Source organism: Dipodomys spectabilis, unplaced genomic scaffold, assembly GCF_019054845.1.
Source record: "Dipodomys spectabilis isolate Male_0828 unplaced genomic scaffold, ASM1905484v1 ptg000422l, whole genome shotgun sequence".
NCBI lineage: Eukaryota > Metazoa > Chordata > Mammalia > Rodentia > Heteromyidae > Dipodomys > Dipodomys spectabilis.
The window spans coordinates 3260624-3288406 of NW_024871099.1; the positions used below are offsets into that span (position 1 = coordinate 3260624).

Sequence of the window (27783 nt, forward strand, 5' to 3'; positions counted from 1 at the left end):
TTGGGCTGGGAAGGTGGCTCAGTGGTAGAGTGCTTGCATTGCAAGCCAGAGGCCCTGGGTTCGATTCCTCAGCACCACATAAGCAAAAAGCAAAAAGCCGGAAGTGGCGCTGTGGCTCAGTGGTAGAGCGCTAGCCTTGAGCTGAAGAGCTGAGGGACAACGCCCAGGCCCAGAGTTCAGGCCTCACGACCGGACAAAAAAAAAAAAAAAAAAAGAGTTTCATGGACTTTCCTGCCAAGGCTGGCTTCAAATATTGATCCTCAGACTTCAGCTCCCTGAGTGGCCAAGATTATACACATGAGCCACTGGTACCTGACCATCATGTACTTTTATGCATTAAATAGTTCTGAAATGCATAAAGAAAAGCTATTGGAAATACTTTGGAAGAGAGGCAGATCATAAGGCCTAGCGTTCAAGCCACAGTACTGGCATACACACGTGCGCACATGCACACACACACACACACACACACACACACACACACACATACATGTCCTTTCTTCCTGGTTGACATCCAATGGAAAAGAAGACTTTGGTTGTGATATTTTTTCTTTCTTTTTTTTTTTTTATTAAAAAAAGGAAGGTCATAAAATTCTTTTCAATTCTCAATTGGTCTACCAGATGGACATAAATGGGTTCTGTGGAGTTTGATCTGGGTAATGAATATAGCATCTTATTTATAATGAGATTGAAAAAGATAAGGAAATCAAGTCTGTGACCAGTCTACCCCCAAATGTAATTTCTTCAGTCTAAGGGACAAACCAGTAAAGAACTTAGAGAACTTTCTTAATAAAAAGCACTGAACTGCCACAAGTCTAATGGACTATTTAGAGCTTTAGAAGAAGATGGAAAATTACCTAATAAAAAATGGCAATTTGCATAGATTTGCCCCATAATTACAGAACTTAATAAGCTCCATTTTCCTGATAGACTATAATGGGGTTCACCTTTCATTTAATGTGATTTGTGATCACTGACTATACTGCGGGCAGCAAATGTTGGGAAAATCAAATCCATAATTATATTTTTGGTTCAGACGTGAAAGGCTGAAGTATTCATTAGCTGATACATAATCTATTTGTTAAAATTAAGTAGAAGGAAAAATCTGAAAGGGAGATTTCCATTTATTTATTTATTTATTTATTTATTTATTTTTGAGTCAGTCCTGGGGCTTGAACTCAAGGCCTGGGCACTTTCTCTGAGCTTTTTGCTCAAAGCTAACACTCTACCACTTGAGCCCAGAGCTCTATTTCAGGGTTCTTATCTGTTTGTTTGTTTGTTGCTGGTTCATTAGAGATAAGAGTTTTTACAAACTTTCCTTCTCAAGTTGACTTCCAACCTCAATCCTCACATCTCAGCCTCCTGAGTAGCTAGGATTATAAGCACAAGCCCCCAGCACCCTACAATAGACTCTATTTTAAGAAGAAATTGTAGGTAGAAGGGCCAGGTCCAGCCAAATGGGAGCTTGCTTTCTTCAGGGAAAGCAGATCAAGACATGAGCATTCTACCATTTGAGCTGCATCCCCAGCCTTCAAGAAAACAAATCTAAGAGACAGAAGAGACCAGGACTCTGGGAGGTGGTCATCTATTCATGAGCAGAACCCCCAGATCACAAGGCAGAAGGGGGAGAAGGGGGAGGATGTTTCCAGAAGAAGAGTGATAGAATCCAGTCCGCATGCTGTGAGCGTCTCCCTGGTAATCAGCTTCAGACACAGCCAAGTCCTTTGTGCAGCTCAAAACACAAATGTCTGCCTCCAAAAGAGAGGTTGTTATAGCAACTTTTTCAAAGACAATGTCTTCACCAGAAGCCGGTTGCTTAGACTCTAGAGAGGTCAATCCTTTTCTTAGTTTTCTTTCTGCAATGACAATTAGAACCCAGCAGGAAGGCAGAAGCAGGCAGCAACAGTAAAACAGCACCAGGAGAGGGTTAGAGGCATGGCTCAGAAGGTAGAGTGCTAGCCAATGCACAAAAGCAGTCTCGGGTATGGAGTTCGAGTCCCCATCTTGGACTAGAAATGAAAAAGCACTAAGAGTTTTCAAAACATTCAAAACTCAACAGAAACAAGGACTTACAGACATATGGTTACCTTTAACAAAAAATAAGAATTAAAAAAAAAGAACTCATTTATTGCTTAGATCAAGTGTTTTACTCAGGAGGCTGAGATCTGAGCGTTGTGGTTCAAAGCCAGCCTAGGCAGAAAATTCCCTGAGACTCTTTATCTCCAATGAACCACCAAAAAATGGTAGAAATGGAGCTGTGGTTGAAAGCTAAGGGACAGAACTCATGCCCTTGAGTTCAAGCCCCAGTACCAACACACACACACACACACACACATACACACACACACACACACACACACACACACAACTGGAGGAAAGCTCTTGCCCAGTGCTGCATACAGCAGGCACTTGATAAAAGTTTAACTGGATAGATGGAAACCAAAACACAGAGATGGAAAAAAGTAACTTTTTCCTAGTGGTGACAAAAGAATTCTGTTGATGAAGGTCTTAATAAAAATCTACATGCACTGGGCACTGTGGCTCTCACCCGTAATCCTAGCTACTCAGGAGACTGAGATCTGAGGATTGTGGTTCAAAGCCAGCCTGTGCAGGAATGTCTGTGAGACTCTTATGTCCAATTACCCACCAGAAATCCAGAAGCGACGCTGTGACTCAAGTAGTAGAGTGCTCACCTTGAGCTGAGAGACAGCGCCCAGACCCAGAGTTCAAACCCACGACTGACAAAAAAAAAAATCTACATGGTGTGTGTGTGTGTGTGTGTGTGTGTGTGTGTGTGTGTGTGTGTGTGTGTGTGTGTGTGTGTTTTATTGGGATTTGAAGTCAGGACCAAGGTACTTTCCCTTAGCTTTTTTTTTTCTTTTTTAATCAAGGCTGGCACTTGAGCCACAGCTCCACTCCCAGCCTTTTGGTATTTAATTGGAGAGAAGAGTCTCAGGGACTTTCCTGTCAGGGCTGACTTCAAACTGCAATCCTCAGATCTCAGCCTCCTGAGTAGCTAGGATGCCAGTGACAAGCACCCTGTTACTTTTCTGCAGCATTTATTCATTGATTTGCATAGTGTGGCCACCACCTCCCCCCCACACACACACACCTATCCTGTGCTAAAAGCAGCCAGCCCCAATCCTAAATCTAAAGAATTGAAGAAACAAAATGTGTTTCAAAAACTATGACAGGCATATGTGGAAAAAACACTACAGACACAACAAGACTCCATGTAAATTGCTTTGGCTGAAGTTAGACACTCAATTAGGCACTTAATTATCCTGAAGACTTATTGATGCCCCATTAGAGGCGGCCCCACCCCTCAGATTGAAACAGACAGAGACAGGTCAACTCCCTTGAGGAGCTGAAGGCTGGTGGCTGGCAGCTAGGGCAGAAACTGTCAATCAACAGCTAGAGGGAGTGGGGGGCTCCTCCCCTTCTATGAGCCTGCTCGTGCTACTTATGGGCAAGCTTCTCACCCCAGAGATCCCCTAAAATCTAAATTCTTTTTTAATTTCATTGTGCTAGGACTGGGGCTTGAACTCAAAGCCAGAGCACTGTCCCTTAGCTTTTTCACTCAAGGCTGGTGCTCTACCCCTTGGAGAAACACCTCCACTTCTGGTTTTCTGGCTGGTGAATTGGAGATAAGAGTCTCTCAGATTTCCCTGCCTAGGCTGGCTTTGAACCATGATCTCAGATCTCAACCTCCCGAGGAGCTAGGATTGCAGGCGTGAGCTACCAGCACCAGGCTTGAAATTCAAATTTTCAATGCAGGACTTCATTCAGAGCTCCAAACACACAAATGGTTTATGTGATCACCCCGCCCCCATCCACCTGACCCTTCTCCATCCCCAAGGGTCATCTAGCAAGCCACTCGGACATGCTGCTGGGAGCTTGGCTCTGAGGAATGGAGTTAATGGTCCACACCCCCCTCTCAATTAGAAGTTCCAGAACTCTACCCTTGAGATCACATTACAGGATCATTATACTCAGATTAGTTTTGCATAGCCTTTGGACACGCATGCTAATTTGAATTCTTATACATTCAACTCATACAAAGTTTGCTAGTGACTTTAGGATCCATTTCTCTCTCTCTCTCTCTCTCTTTCTTTCTTTTCCTTCCTTCCTTTCTTTCTTTCTTTCTTTCTGTGGGTATTCTAGTTTAGAGGAAAGGCATAGCTGTCAGCTTCCTGTCAAGAATTAAGCCAGGTGCCAGTGGCTCACACCTGTAAATCCTAGCTCCTCAGAAGGCTGAGTTTTTGTTTTTGTTTTTGTTTTTTTGGGTCCGGTCGTGGGGCCTGAACTCTGGGCCTGGGCGCTGTCCCTCAGCTCTTCAGCTCAAGGCTAGCGCTCTACCACTTGAGCCACAGCACCACTTCCGGATTTTTTCTTTTTGCTTATGTGGTGCTGAGGAATCGAACCCAGGGCCTCAGGCATGCAAGGCAAGTGCTCTACCACTGAGCCAATTTCCCAGCCCAGAAGGCTGAGTTTTGAGGATTTCCGTTAGCAGCCGGCTCAGGCAGGAAAGTCTATGAAAGTCTTATCTCCAATGAACCATCAAAAAGCTGGAAGTGGAACTGTGGCTCAAGCGGCAGAGTGCCAGCCTTGAGCAAAAAAGCTAAGGGAAGCCCAGCACAGGTGGCTCTTGCCTGTAATCCTAGCTACTCAGAAGGCGGAGATCAGAGGCGCTCTGTTCAAAGCCAGCTCAGGTAGGAAAGTCTGTGAGATTCTTATCTCCAATAAACTACTCAGACAAAATCAAGAAGTGGTCCTGTGGCTCAGTGTTGGAGCACTACCCTTGAGCAGAAAGAAGCTCAGAAACACTGTCTAGGCCAAGTTGAAGCCCCAGGACCAGCAAAAAAGAAAAAGAAAGAAGGAAGGAAGGAAGGAAGGAAGGAAGGAAGGAAGGAAGGAAGGAAGGAAGGAAGGAAGGAAGGAAGGAAGGAAGGAAGGAAGGAAGGAAAGCATGCATCTGGGAGTATATGGCTTAGTGATAGAGTGCTTGCCTAGCATACATGAAGCCCTGGGTTCGATTCCACAGGACCACATAAACAGAAAAAGCTGAAAGTGGTACTGTGGCTCAAGTGGTAGAGTGCTAGCCTTGAGCAAAAGAAGTTGAGGGACAGTGCCCAGGCCCCCAGTTCAAGCCCTGGGACTAGCAAAAAAAAAGAAGCAAGCTAGCTAGCTAAGAGACATTGTCCCAGCCCTGGGTTTAAGCCCCACTATTGGCACAAAAAATATCAAAACAAAACATAAAATATGAAGTATGGAAGTAGACATATACATACACACATATACATGCACATATACAGATACAGATACTGATACAGATACATTACCTAAACTGGCAAACTACCATTAGGCCATGTTTCCAGCCCAGTATATTTGATATAGATGAGGGGTACATTTCTGTATATTTGACATTTTATGCAGGCATGGAGGCATCCACCTGTAATCCCAGCTACTTAGAAGGCTGAGATAGAAGGGTCACAGTTTGAGGCAAGCAGAGGCAAAAGCTAGAGACCTTATGAGAAAAAATGAGGGATTAGAGGCGTGGCTCAGTTGGTAGCGTGCTAGCCAATAGCAAAAGAGGTAGGTATGGAGTTTGAGGCCAGGTCTCAGACTTAAAGAAAAGAAGAGAAAAACAAAAAGAAAAGGAGCTGGGTGCCGGTGGCTCACGCCTGTAATCCTAGCTACTCAGGAGGCTGAGATCTGAGGATCACAGTTCAAAGCCAGCCCGGGCAGGAAAATCCATGAGACTCTTATCTCCAATAAACCACTAGAAAACTGGAAGTCGTGCTGTGGCTCAAGTGGTAGAGCACTCAGCTTGAGCTGAAGAGTGCAGGGACAGCGCCCAAGCCCAGAGTTCAAGCCCCATGACCGACCAAAAAAAAAAAAAAAAAAGAAGGAAAGGAAAAGAAAAGAAAAATGACTAAAAGCAAAACACTGGGGACTTGGCTCAAGCAAACTAGAGGCACTGATTCCATCTCCAGGACAACAAAGAAAGGTAAAAGAGTCTGAGGGAGTTCTTAACAAGGCCCTCAGTCTGTTCATCTTTTAGCCAGGAGAAGGAAGTCCTGCTGTAATCCAGCCTTTGTTCCCTGGCTCTCCGGTGTGAAGGAAGCTGGTATCCTAGTGAGTGACTACAATAATTTAGGCACAGCTGCTCCTGAATTCAAAGACTCTGAAACAAAGACTCTTTCAGACCAGGAATTCTTTTCTGGCTGGGAAGGTGGCCCAGTGGTAGAGTGCTTGCCTTGCATTCATCCTTAGTACCGCATAAACAGAAAAAGCCAGAAGTGGCGCTGTGGCTCAAGTGGTAGAGCGCTAGCCTTGAGCTGAAGAGCCGAGGGACAGCGCCCAGGCCCAGAGTTCAGGCCCCACGACCGACAAAAAAAAAAGATTTCTTTTTGTGCCCAGTCTGGGGCTTGGACTCAGGGCCTGGACACTGTCCCTGAACTCTTTTTCTTTTCTTTTCTGTCTTTAGCTCAAGCCTAGTTAGTGCTCTACCACTTGAGCCACAGCTCCACTTCTGGCTTTTTTTCATATGGTTCACTGGAGTCTCAAAGCAGATTTTCCTGCCCAGGCTGGCTTTGAACCCAGATCCTTAGAGCTCAGCCAACTGAGTAGCTAGGGTGTAAGCCATGGGTGCCTGGGTTACTTTTCTGGTTTCTGTTGGACTCTCCAGCTAGTCCTGGGTGGCAGCTGGTCTGGGGTCAGGACTAAGTTAAGAAGGGCTTCTTTTGTGTGCTAATGTTTTAGAGCCAGGTGCCCTTAGCTCATGCCTAGCATCTGTAAGGCCACACTGCTTAGGTAAAAATCAATGATAGGGCCGAGTGCCTGGCTCACACCTATAATCATAGTTACTCAGGAGGCTGAGATCTGAAGATCATGATTCAAAGCCAGCCCTGGCAAAAAATAAAAAATAAATAAAAGTCTATGAGACTCCAATGAACCACAAGAAAACTAGAAAACTGGAAGTAGAGCTGGGGCTCAAGTGGTAGAGCACTAGCCTTGAGCAAAAGAGCTCAGGGACAGCACCCAGTCCCTGAGTTCAAGCCCCACAACTGGAAAGAAAAAAAAAAATCAACTCTGGGGTTTTCTCCCTCCTGGTTTAAAGAATCCCTCCCTTTCCATAGTGTGTGAGCTCCCTCTGCTGCCTGCAGGAGACACCGGGACTCCAGACGCCAGGGGCTGCTGGGATCCAGCGATGGTGATTGAAACAGGTGACCTGCCTTGGGGAGGGGAAGGTGAGGCTGATAGGGGCCGAGGGACCAACTGGTCATGTGGGCTCTGCTCTTCGGGTTCTAGAATTGCTCAGCTCCTGCTGCTCATGGAAGATGCACAAAATGGGAGGGAAGATAGACTGCATGGCTGTGTGCCTAGCAAAGTGTAATGAAGCCTCCAAACATGGCCTCCCCGTCCTCCCTCCCTGCCTCTCCACTCCCCGCCTCCCTCCCTCCTTCCTTCTATGCTGTGGGCCTCGCCTCACGCTCTCCTCCTCCTCTTCTCTTCCTTCTCTCCAGATCTTCCTTCCTTCCTTCTTTCCTTCTTTCCTTCCTTCCTCCCTCCCTCCCTCCTTCCCTCCCTTCCTTCCTTCCTTCCTTCCTTCCTCCCAATATGCGATTTCTACCCCCTCCATCCCTTCCTCCTTTTCTTTTTTTGTGGTTCTGGACATTGGAAGTCAGTGCCTTATACTCACAAGGTAGCATTCTTACCACTTGAGCCATGACTCCTAGCCACTTTTTTTGGTTTTTGCCAATCCTGGGGTTTGAACTCAGGGCCTGGGCACTGTCCCGGAGCTTCTTTTGCTCAAGGCTAGCACTCTATCACTTCAGCCACAGCACCACTTCCGGCTTTTTCTGTTTATGTGGTAATGAGGAATTGAACCAGGGCTTCTAAGCCACATTCCCAGCCCGCCTGCCCTCCTCCGCCATTTCTTTTAGAATTTTATTTACCTTTTTTGCTTTTTAAAAAATATAATTTTAAGCTGGGCGACGGTGGCTCACGCCTGTAAGCCTAGCTACTTAGGAGGCTGAGATCCGAGGATCGAGGTTCAAAGCCAGCCCAGGCAGGAAAGTCCGTGAGACTCTTATCTCCAATAACCCCCCCCCCCCTAGAAAACCGGAAGTGGTGCTGTGGCTCAAACGGTAGAGTGCTCACCTTGAGCTGAAGAGCACAAGGACAGCGCCCAGGCCCAGAGTTCAAGCCCCACGACCAAAATAAATAAATAAATTATATACATATATATATATGTGTGTATATGTATATAATTTTAGGGGCTGGGAAGGTGGCTCAGTGGTAGAGTGCTTGCCTTGCATGCATGAAGCCCTGGGTTCGATTCCTCAGCACCACATAAGCAAAAAGAAAAAAGCCGGAAGTGGCGCTGTGGCTCAAGTGGTAGAGTACTAGCCTTGAGCTGAAGAGCTGAGGGACAGTGCCCAGGCCCAGAGTTCAGGCCCCACGACTGGACCCAAAAAGTAAAAATTAAAATTAAAAAATATAATTTTAGCCAGGTGCTGGTGGCTCACACCTGTAATCCTAGCTACTCAGGAGGCTGAGATCTGTTCAAAGCCAGCCCGGGCAGGAAAGTCCATGGGACTCTTATCTCCAGTAAACCACCAGAAAATCAGTAGTGGCACTGTGGCTTAAGTGGTAAAGTGCTCACCTTGAGCTGAATTGCTGAGGGACAGTGCCCAGGCCCAGCGTTCAAGCCCCAAGACCAACAAAAATTTTTTTTTAAATTAAAAGTATAATTTTAGGGGCTGGGAAAGTGGCTCAGTGGTAGAGCGCTTGCCTTGCATGCATGAGGCCCTGGGTTCGATTCCTCAGCACCACATAAGCAGAAAAAGCCAGAAGTGGAGCTGTGACTCTAGCAGTAGAGCGTTAGCCTTGAGCTGAAGAGCCAAGGGACAGTGCCCAGGCCCAGAGTTCAGGCCTCACGACCAACAACAACAACAAAAAAGTATAATTTTATTATTATTAAGGCATTGTACAGAGATGTTAACAAGTTCATAAATCAGGTAATAAGTACAATTTTTCTAAGATGTCACCTTTTCCTTTTGTTTCGATGCCTTATATTTTTAAATTCTTGTGTATTTTATTTTAGATTTTATTGGTGGTAGGTGCTGGGCTGTGAACTCAGGGCCTCCAACTTGCAATGTCCACAGGTGAACTGCAATTTTCTCTGATTTTTCTCCTCCATGCTTCCACGACAACCCCTCAACGTACTTTATTATTTAATTACATATGTAGTTTTCATTTATTTTTCTTTGTTTATTTACACTGTTCACTTTGGTGGTGTGCAACCATAGCAACAATTAAATTCTAGATCTCCACCCCATGCTCAGCCTCTCTGGAACCCTGGCTCCTTGTCCATAAATGTGGAGTCAATAAATCTAGCACATATATATATATATATATATATATATATATATATATATATATATAATTTATTCATTCATTCATTCGTTTTTGTCGGTCGTCGGACTTGAACTCAAGGCCTGGGCGCAGTGGTTAATGGAAGTTAAGCGTCTCACGGACTTTCCCGTCCAGGCTGGCTTCGAACCTCAATCCTCAGATCTGAGCTTCCTGAGTAGCTAGGATGACAGGCGTGAGCCACCGGCGCCCGGCCCGGTATGTTGTTTTTTTTTTTTTCCAATTATTATTATCTTTAAGTAGTTGCACCAAGGAGTTGCCTTTCGACAAAACAGTTCATGAATAGCACGCACCTTGGATCCAGCATCCCATCCATCACGGAAGACGGCTGGGAATTGGTTTGATCCAGCCGCCTCCAATCGCGAGATCGGGCATCTCCTCGTCGCCCTGGCGACGGCCAGGGAAAGGACGGGGAGGGCGTCAAACGGGGAGGGGAGGAAGGGGGAGGGATCCGGAGGCGGGGGACTCGGGGCTGGATTGGCGACGCCTGGTCGCCCGGTGCGCCTGCGCAGCGTGCGGCCGCCGTCGTGCAGGCTCGCGCGAGGAGCCGCGGGATCCCCGCCGGGTGGACGGACTTCGGGGCGAGGGTCTCGGCGGCCGTGAGACACCCCCCCCCAGTCCCCGCTCCCCCGCCTCAGCCGCACTTCCCACGGCCAGAGCCATGGCGGACGAGGAGCTGGAGACGCTGCGGAAGCAGAGGCTGGCGGAGCTGCAGGCGAAGCACGGGGTGAGCGGGCGGGGCGTGGAGGGCGCGGCCCTGACGGGAGGCCGCGGGGGCCTCGGGGCGCCCCGAGGGCCGGGGTGGGGGCGCCGGGAACGCCGGGGGCCCCCCAGCACACGCCCGGCCGAGGGGCGCTGCCCAGCGGCCGGAGGTGCAGACTCTTCTTCCAAGGGGGCCCGGGACCTCCCGCCTCACCGGGTTAGTCATTACCACTCTAGTGAGAGCCAGCGCCCAGGAGCAGCTCGTGGGGCCCGAACTCAGGACCTGGACGCTGCTGACCCCGAGCCTTTTTTTTTCTTTTCTTTTCTTTCTGTTGGCTCAGAAGCCTGTCCGTTTCCTCCTGGTTACCTGATGCTGTGGTCTGAATAAAAGGCACTTCCCAAATGCTAGCTATCATTCCCCCCCCCCCTGCCCCCCAGTCTCTGTGTGTGTGCTGGTAGTGGGGCTTGAACTCAGGGCTTGGGTGCCGTCCTTGAGTGTTTTGGTTCGCAGTTAGCACTCCACCACTTGAGCCACAGCACCACTTTTTATGGCTTTTTTTTGGGGGGGGGGGCGGGGAGGAAGGTGAGGAGTCATGAAAGTTTCTTTTTGGATTTTTTTTTTTTTTTCCTGCCCAGGCTGGCTTCAAACCTGTGATTCTCAGATCTCAGCCTCCTTCCTGAGTACTTAGGATGGCAGTCGCAAGCCACCGGTGCCTGACATTCAACATCCGCATTTTTAGGCATTATTCTTTTAAAAAACAGGAGCTCTGGTAGTTAGTATAAGGGAGACATTTTTCCCCTGGGTAGGCTGGGGGCGGTGTGTGTGTGGGGGAGTAATGGTGGTGGTTGGTGTTCTGGAAGGTTCTGTTACATTGTGACTCCTTTAGAAGCCCACTGAAAGTTCCCCTTGGGAATTGGAATGGTGTGCTGGTGGCTAACAGGGTGCTGGCCCTGGGAACCCCCCTACTCCCCACCAAACAAGCCAGAACATGGCAGGTGAAAACTTCTTGATTTATTGCTCCTTCTTGATGGATTGGTTGTTTGGTCCCTATATCTAGGCTTGAACTCAGGGCCTGCTTGCTTGCTCATGGCTCTGCTACTCTACCACTTGAGCCACACCTCCAGTCTGACACTTTGCTTCTTTTTTATTGGGGGGCTGTTGCAGGTAGTGGGGCCTCAACTGGGTGAGAACCTTTACCTTCCCCCCCTCCCCCAAAGCTGTCACTCTTATTTATCACTTGAGCTACACCTCCACTTCTGGGTTTTTGGTATTTGATTAGAAATAAGAGAATCTCACAGACTTTCCTGCCTGGGCTCACTTTGAGCCTCAGTCCTCAGACTGGGTAGATAGATGAGCCAGACACCCAGCTTGCTGGTCATTTTGGAAATGGAGTCTCATAGACGTTTCTGACTGGGCTGGCTCAGAACAAAAATCCTCTGCATTGCCAGGCACCAGTGGCTCACACCTATAATCCTAGCTACTTAGGACGCTGAGATCTAAAGATCTCGGTTCAAAGCCCAGGCAGGAAAGACCATGAGAGTCTTACCTCCAATAAACCAGAAAACCAGAAGTGGCGCTGTGGCACAAGTGGTAGAGCGCTAGCCTTGAGCTGAAGAGCTGAGGGACAGTGCCCAGGCCCAGAGTTCAGGCCCTACTACTGACAAACAAAAAATCCTCAGCCTCTCAAGTAGCAAGGATTGTAGGTGTGAGCCACCAACATCTGGCAAGAGAGCCAGTTTTTAGTAATTAGGCGGATTATTTACTCCTGTGAGGACTCTATTATATCAGAAGGAAAAGAGAATAGGTCCTCCCTTCCCCCTTTGGAAATTGTACTCAGTGCTAAGGTGAAATTATTATTACTATTTTTTTAAGGATCCCGGAGATGCAGCACAACAGGAAGCAAAACAAAGGTACGTGCTAGAAAACTGAACTTCCTTCACCACGGGATTCCACCACCACCACCACCTCCATTTTAGTAATTTTGATAGGTGTGTGAATGACAAAGGTTTTTGTGGCAGAGTGGTCTCTCCAGAAATCTCCCATCAGAGTACGATCACTTTTGTTGTTTTGTTTTTTTGTCATGGGGCTTGAACTCAAGGCCTGGGCGCTGTCCCTGAGTTCTTTTGTTCAAGGCTACTTAAGCCACAGTTGCACTTCCACCTTTGTTTGGTGGTTCATTGAAGACAAAGCGTCTCCTGGATATTCCAGCCTGGGCTGGCTTTGAGTCATGATCCTTAGATCTCAGCCTCCTGAGTAGCTCGAATTACAGGCATGAGCCACCAGCACCCAGCTATTTGTTGTTTGCTGGAGATCTTCCTGTTTGGCACCCTTGCTTTAAGAAGGGGATCTCTTACTACGCCCTCACTGAAGGTGTCTTCATCCTTCGAGGTACTGGACACTGGTGTGTCACAGCTCCTGGCATGTTAGGTGCAGTGACATAGAGTGACAGTATAGTGGCTCAGCAGTTGTCAGCAACTACAAGGAGATGGCCTATGGCAGAAGCTACATGTTTGGGCACAGCCCACTCCAGCCATATCACCTCTGCTGTAGTCTGTGCTGTAACTGCTTTCTTGGGGGAGGGGGGGGCTTCATTTACAGAACAAAAAGAAGAAAATCTACTTTCCTGCCATTTGGGGCAGGAAAACCCCTGAGACTCTTTATCTCCAATTAGGCACTAAAAAGAAAAGAGGGGGCTGGGAAGGTGGCTCAGTGGTAGAGCGCTTGCCTTGCATGCCTGAGGCCCTGGGTTTGATTCTTCAGCACCACATAAGCAAAAAGAAAAAAAGCCGGAAGTGGTGCTATGGCTCAAGTGGTAGAGTGCTAGCCTTGAGCTGAAGAGCTGAGGGACAGTGCCCAGGCCCAGAGTTCAGCCCCCACAACTAACAACAACAAAACTAGTGGCAACAGTATTTTGAGGGAATTGGGGAGTGAACTCAGAGCTTGATTGGCAAGTGCTCTTGTCACTTGAGTCACACCTGAGTCTTTTAGATTTTTAGTGTGTTTTACATACCTCACTTTGGAAGGGCTGGCCTCTAATGGAGATCCTCCCATCCGCACCTCCAGAGTAACTGGAATTATAGGTGTGCAACACCATGCCTGGACCAGAACTGAGTTTTCTTGGTGGTGGTGGTAGTGGTCATGGTCATGGGGCTTGAACTCAGGACCTAGGCACTGCTTCTGAGCTCTTTCACTCAAGGATAGCACTTTACTACTTTGAGCCATAGTATCACTTCTGGTTTTCTAGTGGTTCATTGGAGATAAAAGTTCACAGAGTTTGCTGCCCAGGCTGGCTTTGAACCATGATCCTCAGATCTCAACCTCCTGAGTAGCTAGGATTATAGGTGTGAGCCACCAGTGCTCAGCTCTGGTGCCAGTTTTTTCTATTATTATTATATTGGTGATATACAGAAGAAGAACTGAGTCTTTAAACATGAGGTCTGGTTCTAGCTAGGCCACGGTTGCCTTTGTCTCTTTGACACAGCTTCCTGGGCCTGAGCTTGCTGTATGAGTACATTACACAGATCAATCACTGTCCTCCTTAATCGTCTGCAGTCCTCACAACACATTACTGGCATGGGTCCCCCACAGTGGTTATGGCAGTTGGAAGGGTTTGGTGTCTGCCTGGCCAGCTTATACCTTGTAGTGCAAAGCTGGCTCTTGGAGCAGTCACTGCCGGGGTTGCAGCCTCGTGCCTGCCCTACTGTCTCAGGACTCATGGAGTGCACATGTGCCAACAGCTGATTTCTAATGTCTGACCTGTGTTCTGTTGCAGGGAAGCAGAAATGAGGAACAGTATCTTAGCTCAAGTTCTGGATCAATCCGCCCGGGCCAGGCGTAAGCATCTTTTTTGTTGTTGTTTTGTTGGTCATGGAGCGTGGACTCAGCCTGTGCGCTGTCCATGAGCTCTTCAGCTCAACCATTTGAGCTACAGAGCCACTTCCGGTTTCCTGGTGGTTAATTGGAGACTTTCCTGCCTGGGCTGGCTCTGAATTGCGATCCTCAGATCTCAGCCTCCTGAGTAGCTAGGATTACAGGCATGAACCAATGGCACCCAGATTGTTACTTTCATAGATGGGCCAGAGTTATTGCTATTCACTGAGCATAGAAATATTCAATATGCATTGTTTATATGAAGTGTGAAGTCAGTAAACCAGAGAAAAGTACTTAAGTCCTTGTCAAAGCTGCCAACAAGTTCTTTGCTTACCGGGGACATGATGTCTACATGCATTTCCATCAACATGCAGAGTTTCATAAGAAAACTACGTCAAAGGCTGGGTACAGTGGCTCATGCCTGTAATCCCAACTACTCAGGAAGCTGAGATCTGAGGATCACGGTTCACAGCCAGCCCAGGCAGGAGGAAAGTCCATGAGACTTAACTGCTAGTGAACCACCAAAAAAGTTGGAATTGGAGCTGTGGTTCAAGTGTAGAACTAGCCTTGAGGAGGAAAGCTCAGGGACAGGACCTAGGCCCAGAGTTCAAGCCCTAGGATGGTACCAAAAAAAAGTTTAAAAGAAAACCTATCCAAATGGTCCAGTGCCATCTTTCTGTGTAATTCCTTGAAGCCTAGGGTAGAAGACACAGCTGGACAGTGACCCACCATTCTGTCATGTCAGAATAATAAATTGCTTTGATGAAAATGGTCATGCATTTTACACAGGAAGGCACAGGGCTTAGGACATGAGCACCCACAGTGGCCTTTCCCACTATCTGAGACTGATGTGGCTGAACTTTGCTAATACTGGGGTTTGAACTCAGGGCCTCATATTGGCTAATCTAATGCTCCAGCACTTTAGCCACACCACCAGCCCACAGCTGAACTTTGGCTTTTGTGGGTTTGTGGGTTGTTTTTATTGTTCTTTTTGGTTTTTGGTTTTGGTTTTGTTTTTTTTGGCCAGTCCTGGGGCTTGAACTCTGGGCCTGGGCACTGTCTTTGAGCTTCTTTTGCTCTCTACCACTTGAGCCACAGCACTGCTTTCGGCTTTTTCTGTGTATGTGGTACTGAGAAATCGAACCCAGGGATTCATGCATGTGAAGTAAGCATTCTACCACTAAGCTACATTCCCAGACCTGGGTTTTGATTTTTATTTTTCCATTTTTAATAGATACAGTGCCATGGACCTGACTGGTGAATTGTGAGGTGTTTAGGGAATATTAGAGCTTAGTTCTTTTGTTTTTTGTTTTTTTTGTCAGTTGTGGGGCTTGAACTCAGGGCCTAGGTACTGTCCCTGAGCCTCTTTGTGCTCAAGGCTAGCGCTCTACCACTTGAACCACAGCACTACTTCCAGTTTTCTGGTGGTTCATTGGAGATAAGAGTCTCACAGGAACTTTTTTGTCTGGGCTAGCTTTAAACTGTGATCTTTAGATCTCAGCCTCCTGAATAGCTAGGGTTAGAGGCGTGAGCCACCAGCACCCAGCTGTTCTTATTTTTATTTTTTTGTCAGTTTTGGGGCATGAACTCAGGGCCTGGGTGCTATCCCAGAGCTTTTTTCTTTTTTTTTTTGGTCGGTCCTGGGGCTTGAACTCTGGGCCTGGGCGCTGTCCCTCAGCTCTTCAGCTCAAGGCGAGCGCTCTACCACTTGAGCTACAGCACCACTTCCGGTGTTCTGGTGGTTTATTGGAGATAGGAGTCTCACGGTCTCTCCTGCCTGGGCTGGCTTTGAACCGCGATCCTCAGATCTCAGCCTCCTGAGTAGCTAGGATTACAGGCGTGAGCCACCAGCGCCCAGCTCCCAGAGCTTTTTTCGCTCAAGGCTAGCGCTCTACCACTTTGTCACAGTTCCACTTCCAGTTTTCTGGTGGTTCATTGGAAATAAGAGTCACAGACTTTCATGATCAGGCTGGCTTCGAACTGCGATTCTCAGATCTCAGCCTCCTGAGTAGCTAGGATTACAGGTGTGAGCCACCAGTGTTCAGCAAAATTGTCCTTTTTTTTGGGGGGGGGGGGGGTCCGGTCGTGGGGTCTGAACTCTGGGCCTAGGTGCTGTCCCTCAGCTCTTCAGCTCAAGGCTGCACTCTACCACTTGAGCCACAGCGCCACTCCTGGCTTTTTTTTTTCTGCTTATGTGGTGCTGAGGAATCAAACCCAGGGCCTCAAGCATGCAAGGCAAGCACTCTACCACTGAGCCACCTTCCCAGCCCCTGTCCCTTTTTTTAAATGTAAGTGGGATTAGTGTTGATACCTCTCCCCCATATGTATATAAATTTTTTAACCTCTTTTCAGTAAGTAACTTGGCACTTGTGAAGCCAGAAAAAACAAAAGCAGTAGAGAATTACCTCATCCAGATGGCACGTTATGGACAGCTGAGTGGGAAGGTAAGCTGGACAGCTACTTCTGGAGGTCCTGAGTGACTCCAACTTTGCTAGAGATCACTTCTTTCTTTCCTGGACCTTGTGTGGCCCACCCACAGCTTGGGCCAGTTGGCATCGGTTTCTGCCCAGAAGCAAATCTGGCTGGCCAGTGATGCCACGTTCAGCCCTGTGTACACAGCCCTCACCCACTGACTGTGTGGGGATCCCTCCACTTGCCCTGAACCTTTCCACCTTATGTGCAGAACACACAGCTGGTTGATTTTTTTTTTTTTTTTGGGTCCGGTCGTGGGGCCTGAACTCTGGGCCTGGGCGCTGTCCCTCAGCTCTTCAGCTCAAGGCTAGTGCTCTACCACTTGAGCCACAGCGCCACTTCCGGCTTTTTTCTTATTGCTTATGTGGTGCTGAGGAATCGAACCCAGGGCCTCGAGCATGCAAGGCAAGTGCTCTACCACTGAGCCACCTTCCCAGCCCGCTGGTTGATTTTTATATATATGTATGTGTGTATATATATGCATGTATGTAAATGTATATATAGATATACATATATATGTATTATATATACACACACACACTTACATACATACAGCTTTTTTGGTCAGCTATGGACCTTGAATTCAGGACCCAGGCATTGTTCCTGAGCTCTTTTGCCAAAGTAGTAGCGCTCTATCAATTGAGACATAGTACCACTTCCTGATTTTTTTTTTTTTGCCAGTCCTGGGGCTTGAACTCAGGGCCTGGGCACTGTCCCCGAGCTTCTTTTGCTCAAGGCAAGCACTCTATCGCTTGAGCCACAGCTCTGCTTCCAGCTTTTTCTGTGTATGTGGTACTGAGGAATTGAACCCAGGGCTTCATTCATTTGCCACCTTCCCAGCTCTCCTGCGATTTCTTTTTGGACAGTACTAGGGCTTGAATGCCCTCTACCGTTTTGAGCCACCCCTCCAGGCAGCCATCTTGCTTCAGTGTGGGTCTCACGCTTTGTCTAGGACCAGATCCTCCCGGGTGTGCTCTCCAAGTCCCTGGCTTACAGGTGTGCGTCACCACACCCAGCCCTGGTGGATCTTTTGTTTTTGAGAGTGACGTCATCTCTAAGATGATGTTTCAATTGTGGGCAGAAATTGTGTAGCTTTCCCTGCAACACTGAATGGGCTGAAGCGTGGGCTTGTCTGCTGGTGTGATGCACAAGTCCTTCCATGTGCTCCATCAGAAGCTTCTGAGGAAACGCGTCGGTCAGTAGTCCTCCTCTGAGATGGCATCATCTCCCACTGCCATCCCAGCTGAGGTAAAACAGCAAAAGCCAGTTCTTTGCAGCTTGAATCGGTTGTTGAGTTAATGGTCCGCTTTCTGCCACCCCTTCCTCCCCTTCCACCATCCCTCTCAACGCCCTAGAAAGATCACTAAGTAATTAATCCTGCTAAGATTTATTCTTGGTTTTAACGGGTACTTTTTTCTTTCTGGTTACCCTAGGTTTCAGAACAGGGCTTAATAGAAATCCTTGAAAAAGTAAGCCAACAAACAGAAAAGAAAACGACAGTAAAAGTAAGTGCTACCCCCACCCTCACCCCCGTGTTGCTGCAGAAGAAAAAGTGTTGATATTTAAATGTTGAGTATTGAGCTGAGTGCAGTGGCTCATGCCTGTAATCCTAGCTACTCAGGAAGCTGAGATCTGAGGATCACAGTTCAAAGCCAAGCCCAGACAGGAAAGTCCATGAGTCACCTTATCTCCAGTTAGCCACAAAAATCCAGAAGTGGAGCTGTGGCTCAAGTGTTAAAGCACTAGCCTTGAGAAAAAAACAAAAGTGCTTAGGGACCAGTCCCTGCCCAAGCCCTGAGTTCACGCCCCAGGAATAGCACACATACACCCCCCAAAAAAAGTTGAGTGTTGAATGTGTATCTACTATATCGGCATCTTGCAGCCTGTAGACTGATTTGATGGAAGTCCTAAGGGCTGTGGGGAGGTCTGGCTATATCAAGGGGCTGTGTCTAAGGCCCCTGTGCCGCTTCACCCACCTGGCAGCCACGGATGTTTCTGCTCAGGTCTGACAATGTTATGACGCCTTTAATCCTCCCCAGTTCAACAGAAGGAAAGTAATGGACTCAGATGACGACGACGATTACTGAACTCTCAAGCTTAGCGGCACAGTTCTAGGATGGAGGTTAAAGCTCTTCAATGTTTACTTTGTTTATTGTCTATATGCTTTTACGAAATTAAACTTGTTTATGCAAACGAAAGCATGGAGTGAGTGGTTTTCATGCCATCTCCAGTCACCAGAGGTGTGTGCATCTCACTTTGCTTCTAAGCAAATGGCAGCGTGGACGAGACCTTCATGAAGCATCCAGGCACACTGTGGACATTCAAATGGCCTTGTTGTCCGAGCATATCTGAAATTTCTGGACGTAGGTCCTCCAAGCAGGAAGCAGAGCTCCTCTTGGAGGTGGCACTGCCCTTGTACAAGAAGTTCCTACTAAGGGGGATTGGCTTAAGAGGTAGAAATGCCTGGCTCGGATTTCAACTCCATAGTACTCCAACAACAAGAAGCCAGGTGTGGTTATACATCTTTATAATCCCAGATGTCAGGACATGGAGGCAGGAGGATTGCAAGTCTGAGGCCAGTGCAGGAAATGTTAACAAGACCTTGTCTCAAAACCAAACCATAGCCAGGCACCAGTGGCTCATACCTGTAATCCTAGGTACTCAGAGAGGCTGAGATCTGAGGATTGCAGTTCAAAGCCAGCCCAGGCAGGAAAGTCCATGAGACTTTTCCTTTCAATAAACCACCAGAAAACTGGAAGTGGTGCTGTGGCTCAAGAGATAGAGTGCTTGCCTTGAGCAGAAGAGCTGAGGGACAGTGCCCAGGCCCAGAGTTCAAACCCCATGACCAGCCAAAAAAAAACATAAAAAGGCTGGGGCACTTGCCCAGCAAGGCAAAGGCTCTCTGTTTAATATCTGGGGTGCCACCAAAAACGCTTTCCAGGCTTTGTTAGGGTGGGAAAGGAAGCAGTGATGCTGAACTCAGATCCTGAAGCGCTGGCTCTGCTTTTCTGCTCAAGGCTGGCACGCTACCACTTGAGATTTTTGGTGGTTCACTGGGGATAAGTCTCACAGACTTCCTGCCTGCTGGCTTTGAACCCAGTCCTCAGAGCTCAGCCTCCTGAATAGCTTGAACTACGTGTGAGCTGCCAGTGTCCAGTTAGTATCAAGGTCCTTAAAGGCAACAGGGTAGAGATGTTATAGGTCAAATTGTGTGGAGTAGATATTCTAAGTTTTAGCTATACTGCCAGTACTGGTGTTTGAACTCAGGGCCTTGTGCTTGCTTGCTCAGCTGTGCTCCACTGCATGAACCAGGCCCCCAGCCTTTTTGCTGGCTATTTTGGAGGTGGAGTCTTTGGGATTTTCCTGCTTGGGCTGGAAACCCTGGTCCTCCTGTTCACTGCTCCCTGAGTTTCTAGGATTATAGGTATGAGCTTGAGGGTCTCCTTTTCCCTGCCCCCAAACAGGGCCTTGCTGTGGCCCAGCCTGTCCTCGTGTGCTGGGGTTATAGGCATTTGTCACTGAACTGGGTGCCCAGCTTTTTTTTTTTTTTTGGTTCCAGTCCTGGGGCTTGAACTCAGGGCCTGGGCACCGTCCCTGAGCTTCTTTTGCTCAAGGCTAGCACTTGAGCCACAGTGCCACTTCCGACTTACTCTGTGTATGTGGTACTGAGGAACTGAACCCAGGGCTTCAAGGAAGCTAGGCAAGCACTCTACCACTGAGCCACACTCCTAGCCTCATCATTTCTTAATTAGGATGTTACAGAGCCACAGCAGCCAAGCCCATAAGGTGGTTTGTATAGAAGTGGAGAAAGGGAGGAAAACTCAAAACAAGAAGTAAGGAAAGCAACAGTGCTTATCAGAAACTTGTATGCTCATTCTAAAAGATGCTAAAATGGTGGTGTGAGCCCCAAAAAGTACTGGGGCCCAGGAGCTGTGTGTGCTGCATCCATCAAAGTCGGTCCATCCTAGCCAGGCGGATGGACAATCAAGGTCCCCGTGCAGCGGGGACGCTGTGTACAGACCAGGCTGAGAAACAGCAAAATGGAAGTACAACAGACACCCGGACTCACTCAGCAATCAGCGTTTACTGTTTCCTCTCCATCATTTGGCACACATCCAAGGCACGTTAGAAAATTAGAAATCATAAATTACTTTGTAGAAAAATACTGCAGCCTTTTTCCTCTGTACAGACACAAGTGTTTCCAAGGACATGCAGAGCCATCCTCATCCCACAGCTACAGGGAATGGACTCGAACAAGCCCCACGGGCGCAGCGCTGGGCCAGGAACAACAGAAAAATAGTGTCATCTATAGAAATCCATAAAAAGGAGGAAGGGACAAGACACCTGAACTCAAAAAGTAACTTTGACCTGCTTTGTGCTGTACGTGTGAATGTGAATCAAGACGAAGGAAACACGTGCCAAATGTACGTGCTAGTGACCATCTGCGGCTGGCGGGCCGGGCTGCGTGCGGCGTAACAGTGCGTCTGCCATGGGACGGTGTGTGCTCATGGCGGCGTCTCCTGATGCATGGGGCAGGCCAGGTGGGGCAGGCCAGGGCTCCCCGCCACCTGGCACTGAAAGGAGCGGCCACCAGGGACTCCAGTGGCTTCCAAAGGTTCCATTCTTCTTTTGAGGAACCATTCTTCCCCGGCTTCCCCAGCCTCAGGCAATGTCTTTCAGCTCCTCTCAGGGTTTGCCCATTTCTGCTGTTCCTGGTGGCTGGGTGCCTTTGGAACCAAGGCCGGCAGAGTCTGACACCAAAACCTATCCCCTAACCAGGAAATTGTTTTACTTAGAAACATCTGGGATGAAGGATCTGGATTCAGGGTTGTCATACATTAGCTTCACTCAATGGTGGCTGTTTTTCTTGCTCACCCTCTTGCCCCCAGCCATAGAAAAACTCTTGATTTTCTCCCATGGTGGGCATAAAGTCTGTCAAGTCTCTTTATAAGCATCGTAATTTCCAAGCCACATTCTCCCACAGCATCTCATCTCACACCTTGGTAGCAGGCCTGTCAGTTCCTTCTGATGGCTTAGATGGGGAGAGGCTGGGCTCTGGGGACGCGGCCGGCTGGCTAAGGGTCTCAGGCGTCTGCGGGTCTGGTGTGTCGTTCACTGTGTCTCTGTGGATAACACACTCAGGCGCCGGAACAGCTGGCCTCAGCCCAGCACTCTGCGCAGGCCCCTCGTCTCCTCTGTCTGCAGCTGCACCTCTGGGTGGCTCTGGTGGGTGGCTCTGCTTCCCTGTGACTCCTTGCTTCTCTGGCTGAAGGAGAGGTATAATTTGGTTTCCAGGTGCACTGTGCATAAAGCACCATTTTCACAGTGGCTGCCATGGTCAGACAGTGGGCTCAGGACCCCTCATAAGGCAGAATCCACATCTAACTTAAAGTGAGTCACATTATAAATTTTGTGTATGTGTGCGTGCCATGTATGAACGTGCACAAGCACCAGTACTGGGGCTTGAACTCAAGGCTGACATTTTTTTGGGTTCAAGGCTGACACTCTTACCAGATGAGCCACAGCTCCACTTGTTTTGTTTATAGTGGGTTCACTGGAGATAAAGAGTTCTTCTCGGGCTGCGAAAATGGCTCAGTGGTAGAGTACCTCACATGCATGAGGTCCTAGGTTCGATAGCACCACATAAACAGAAAAAGCCAGAAGTGGTGCTGTGGCTCAAGTAGTAGAGTGCTAGCCTTGAGCTGAAGAGCTGAGGGACAGCGCCCAGGCCCAGAGTTCAACCCCATGACTGACCAAAAAAAAAAGAAAAAAGAAAAAAAATTTAAAGAGTTCTTTTCATGGACTTTATTGTCTGAGATGGCTTCCAACCACACTCCTCAGATCTGTCTCTTGAGTAGCTAGGATAACAGAGGTGAGCCACCAGGGCCTAGCAAGAAATGTAGCTTGAGTGACTCTAAGAAAGCTCACTTTCCTGTCTGTCCCAGTGGAGGACTGCAGTTGTAACTGTTGCTAACTCTCAATGAAAGAAAAAGAAAGGGAAACAACTCATCTGAAAAAGTAGGCTTTAAAATTTAGGATGGTGGCACAGTGCTGGTGGCTCAGGCCTGTAATCCTGTATTGAGGAAGCGAACATCTGAAGATAAGTTTGAAACCAGCCTGGGCAAGAAAATTTGTGAGACACTTATCTCCTATTTATCACCAAAAAGTCAGAAGTGGAGCTGTGGCTGGCAAGTGGTAGAACACTAGCCTAGAGAAAGAAAACAACTCGGGGACAGCATCTAGGCCCTGAGTTCAAGGCTTGGACTGGCCAAAAAAAAAAAAAAGAATTATTAGCCAGTATATAACAACTCACCTCAGTAAAATTAGGGACACTTCTACCTCTTGCCATAATCTCCTTTGAAGTTTTTTTCCTAAAACTCAAAAGAAATGAAGTGTTAACCATAAATAAACCAGTATTTGCAACAGCAGTATGCAGTACTGTGGTTGACCACAAGGTGGTGGCATTGACCGCGGATTCCCCAGGACTGCTTTGAGGCTCAGACTGTCCTGGGGCTTGAACTCAGGGCCTGAGCACTGTCACTGAGCTTCTTTTGCTCAAGCTAGCACTCTACTACTTGAGCCACAGGACCACTTCTGGCCTTTTCTGTGTATGTAGTACTGAGGAATCGAACCCAGGGCTTCGTGCATGCTAGGCAAGCACTCTATCACTAAGTCACATTCTTAGCCCAAGGCCCAGATCTTTAAACCTAAATTCCATACTCACTCAGATCCACCAACCGAGGGCCCGCAGTAAAACTGTCTTGTAAAAGGCTCATCAGGGAGATCATACAGTGTTGAGTTCCCTGTAGATAAAAGGATAAACACTGGAGAATTCCAAAGTGACCGTCTTACAAGTGCAAGCTTTCCAATTTCTTAGCGTAACAAAATTGAGAAAATAAAGCACCAACTTTGCTTAAGGAAATCTAGTAGCAGATACCTGTTTATTAAGACATGAACTGTGAGACAAATAAACCCTCATACACTCAAACTTGCCAGTCTTATTGGGGTCACCTCCCAATTATCCAGATTGTATATTTGCTCACACATTTTAAAAGGCCATGGAACAAGGACACCCCATTAAACTTTTGAGAAAAGAATATAGCCAGGGACAGGTGACTCACACCTGTAATCCTAGCTACACAGGAGGCCGAGATCTGAGTACCACAATTCAAAGTCATCCCAGGAGGCAAAGTTTGTGAGACTCTTTTTTTTTTTTTTTTTTGGTTGTCATGGGGCTTGAACTCTGGACTCGGGTGCTGTCCCTGTACTCCAGCTCAAGGTGAGCACTCTAATGACGTGAACCACAGCACCACTTCCGGTTTTCTAGTGGTTTATTGGAGATAAGAATTTCACAAACTTTCCTGCCCAGGCTGGCTTTGAACCGTGATCCTCAGATCTCAGTCTCCTGAGTAGATAGGATTACAGCTAGTTTGTGAGACTCTTTTTTTGTTTGTTTTTTTATTTTTGGTCCAGTCATGGGCCTGAACTCTGGGCCTGAGCACTGTCCCTCAGCTCTTCAGCTCAAGGCTAGCGCTCTACCACTTGAGCCACAGTGCCACTTCTGGCTTTTTTTCTTTTTGCTTATGTGGTCCTGGGGAATTGAACCCAGGGCCTCATGCATACAAGGCAAGCGCTCTACCACTGAGCCACCTTCCCAGCCCCATAGTTTGTGAGACTCTTATGTCTAGTTAACCACCAAAAAAGCCAAAAGTGTGATGGGGCTGGGAATGTGGCTTAGTGGTAGAGTGCTTACCTAGCATGCATAAAGCCCTGGGTTCACTTCCTGGTACCACATAGACAAAAAGCCGGAATCTCAAGTAGTAGAGTGCTAGCCTGAGCAAAAGAAGCTCAAGGACTGCACAGGCCCTGAGCTCAAGCCCCAGGACTGGCAAAAAAAAAAAAAAGAAGAAGAAGAAGTAGAAATGTGGCTCTAGTGCCAGAATGCTAGCCTTAGCAAAAAAAACTAAGAGCGCCTAGGACCTGAGTTCATGCACAGGACTGGCACAAAAAGGAATATATAGTGCCATAGCTGTCTGGCAACCGCTAGCACTCACCAGGCCCTGGCTAACCTGTGCATCCTGGTGCTGGAACAGAAGATGGCTGAGACTACAGATCTGTGCCTCCTGTCTGGTTAGTAATTAGAGCTTGAGCCTTCAGGCTCATGCTATGTGTGCCTATTCTTAACTCCAGGAAACAACATGACAGTCAAGCAGAAAACTAGTATCAGATTTCAGCCTCACCCCTGTCATCGTAGCTACTAAAGAGGCTGGGGATCACAGTTTGAAGCCAGCCAAAGCAAGAAAATCCATGAGATTCTTATCTCCAATGAACCAGCAAAAAGTTCAAAGTAGAGCTATGGCTTAGGTAGTAGAGCACCAGACTTGAAAAAAGAAATAAGCCCAGGGACAGCACCTCAGCCCTGAGTTCAATCCCCAGAACAGGCAGAAAAAAAAATTATTAATAACCCTTCCACCTGAAGAGTCTGATCCTCACATTTCTGTGGTTCCCTCACACCACGATGCAGTTTGCCTTGAGTAGTAAACGAACCCTGGGCTCCCACGAGAGTCCCAGTCAAGGCAGGTAGAACTTTCCAGAAAGCAGGAACACTTACACTTTTTCCGGATCTTGACAGTCACGTATTCCCCGGCGTCTGATTCTGAAACATCGTCTAAGGAGGTCACACAACTTGGTACTACCTGAAGTAACTCCATGATTTTTGACTTCTGCAGTTCCATGGGGAAAGGGAGCGGTAGAATGTGAACATCAGTAACCCACGGGGCTATGCGTGCTCTAAGCCACTTTGGAGGCTGTGGTGCTTGGTAGCCTGTAGTGTGCATCCTGGCTCTGCTGTGTGTCACTGGGGACTCGGGACTGGCTGGGTATGTAAGCACTATGTGCAAATGACAGGGCCCATTGCTGCCTGGGAGCTGCCACATGGCACTCAGACAAAATTACCACTATCACCCTTTGAAATAGCACGAAATTGGAAGTTTAAAATGTTTCTACTACAGCCAAGCACCTTGCCTATGACTCACGCTACTTAGGAGGCTGAGATCAAAGGATCGTGGTTTGAAGCCAGCGCCAGCAGGAAAATCCTTGAGACATCTCTAACCACACACACACACACACACACACACACACACACACACACACACACACACACACACACACACACACACACACACACACACACACACACACACACACACACACACACACACACACACGAAATGTAACAGGCCCTGAGTTCAAGCCCCAGAACAATAAAAAAATTCCATTCCAGCTGGGCACCATGTGCCAGTGGCCCACACCTCTAATCCTTGCTACTCCAGTGAGATCTGAGAATCATGGTTCAAAGCCAGCTTGAGCAGCAAGTCCATGAGACTCTTAACCACCAAAGAAAAAGCTGGAAGGCTGGAAATGTGGCTTAGTGGTAGAGTGCTTGCCTAGCATGCTTTAAGTCCTAGGTTCAACTCTTCAGTAGCACATACACACACAAAAAAAGCCAGAAGTGACACTATGGCTCAAGTGGTAGAGCGCAAGCCTTGAGCAAAAGAAGCTCAGGGACAGTCCCCAGCCCCTGAGTTCAAGCCCCAGGACTTGCAGTAAAGAAAAAGCTGAAAATGAAGTTGTGGATCAAGTGGTTGCGCACTATCCTTGAGCAGAAAAGCTCAGGGACAGTGCCCAGGCCCTGAGTTCAAGCCCCAGGTCCAGCACCAACAAAAAATAGAAGAAAAGCATGACAGCAAGCTGTGAGCACACTAGTGGGTTCCTAGCGTAAGAACTGGGCCCAGCATAGAAGACGAGATGTGGGGAGACAGCGGTGGCCAAGCTGTCCCAAACTGGGGTTGCACAGTTCCTACGCCACGTGCTCACCTGGTCAGCGCAGTCTATGGCTGTGCGCTGCCTCTTGTTCATGATATGAACCGATGCTCCGTGGAGCAGAAGCAGCTCCACCACGAACACATGGTTTCCTATCACTGCCTCGTGCAGGGCCGTGTTGCCCTTACTGTTTGAAGCATTCATAGAGGCCCCATGCTGGAAAACAGAACACCAGAAAGGGATGGTGAAGAATTCCTGCACAAAGGCCAGGCACTCTGGTTTATACCTGTCATCCTAGATACTCAGGAGGCTGAGATCTGAGGATTGTGGCTCCAAGCCCACCCAGGTAGGAAAGTCCATGAGACTCTTATCCCCAGTGAACCACCAAAAAAAAAGCCAGAAGTTGCTGGGTGTCGGTGGCTCACACCTGTAATCCTAGCTACTCAGGAGGCTGAGATCTGATAATCACAGTTCAAAGCCAGCCTGGGCAGAAAAAGTTTGTGAAACTCATCTCCAATAAAACCACCAGAAAACCAGAAGTGGTGTTGTGGCTTAAGTAGTAGAGCGCTCGCCTTTAGCTGAAGAGCTGAGGGACAGCGCCCAGGCCCAGAGTTCAAACCCCATGACCAAAAAAAATTAATAAAAGCCAGAAGTGGAGCTGTGGCTCGAGTGGTCAAGTGCTAGCCCTGAGCACAAAAGCTCAGAGACAACACCTAGGCCCTGAGTTCAAGCCCCAGGACCAGCACCAAAAGAACTGCACAAGCGAGGTGGTAGTACTTTGATGTTTACTATAAGATTCTTCCCAGGTTGGGAAGAATTTACTAGAAGATTCTTCCCAGGTTTAGTGGTAGAGTGCTTGCCTAGCATGCATGAAGCCCTGGGTTTGATTCTTCAGTACCGCATACCCAGAAAAAGCTAGAAGAGGCACTGTGGCTCTCAAGTGGTAGAGTGCTAACCTTGAGCAAAAGAAGCTCAGGGACAGTGCTCAGGCCCTGAGTTAAAGGACTAAGACTGGCCTTGAGCATTTGTCACTGCAATGGGAAGACCAGAAGCCATCCACTCATGTAGTTACTAATGGACCAAAACATGGCTTCCGCCATACTTGACCACTGTTTTTTATTTGGGGTATTGTTGCTTAAATTCAGGACTTCCTGTATGCTATACAAATGTTCTTCTACCTGAGTTAAACCCCAGTCCAAAAATCAAGATTTTCATCAGTTTTTTTTTTTTTTTATGTTAAATGAAACAAAACAGTGGGAATCTAAAATTAATCTTTTTTTTGTTGTTGTCAATTGTGGGCTGGGCGCTGCCTGAGCTTCTTTGACTCCAGGCTGGTGCTCTACCACTCTGAGCCACAGCTCTACTTCTAGGCTTTAGGTGCTTCATTGCTTTGACCCTCCATCCCCAGATCTTAGCCCTGGGTAGCTTGGATGGCACATGTGTGCTACCAGCACCCAGCATCATCAGTTTTTTAA

General features: G+C 47.8%; 2 protein-coding genes across 7 annotated transcripts in view; one reads left to right on the plus strand and one right to left on the minus strand.

The window, feature by feature from the left end:
* The first annotated feature begins 9953 nt into the window (after window positions 1–9953).
* Window positions 9954–18684, plus strand: Pdcd5 (programmed cell death 5). Its single transcript, XM_042667942.1, has 6 exons — window positions 9954–10168; window positions 12017–12054; window positions 13917–13978; window positions 16367–16458; window positions 17920–17991; window positions 18526–18684. The coding sequence occupies exons 1-6, from the start codon at window positions 10103–10105 to the stop codon at window positions 18571–18573; spliced, it is 378 nt and encodes a 125-aa protein (XP_042523876.1). The 5' UTR covers window positions 9954–10102; the 3' UTR covers window positions 18574–18684.
* A 1867-nt stretch (window positions 18685–20551) lies between these two features.
* Ankrd27 (ankyrin repeat domain 27) overlaps window positions 20552–27783 on the minus strand; it is a 34398-nt gene continuing 27166 nt past the window's right edge. Inside the window, exons 25-29 of one of the 6 annotated variants that reach the window (XM_042668124.1) lie at window positions 26363–26524; window positions 25098–25209; window positions 23211–23289; window positions 22800–22857; window positions 20552–21752 (exon numbers count right to left, since the gene is read on the minus strand). In XM_042668124.1, coding sequence (XP_042524058.1) covers window positions 21480–21752; window positions 22800–22857; window positions 23211–23289; window positions 25098–25209; window positions 26363–26524 — 684 coding nt within the window. In that variant the 3' untranslated portion in view covers window positions 20552–21479. Of the gene's footprint in view, window positions 21753–22799; window positions 22864–23207; window positions 23290–25097; window positions 25210–26362; window positions 26525–27783 lie in introns of all 6 variants that reach the window. The other 5 variants (XM_042668123.1, XM_042668127.1, XM_042668126.1 and 2 more) reach the window with 5 other exon arrangements.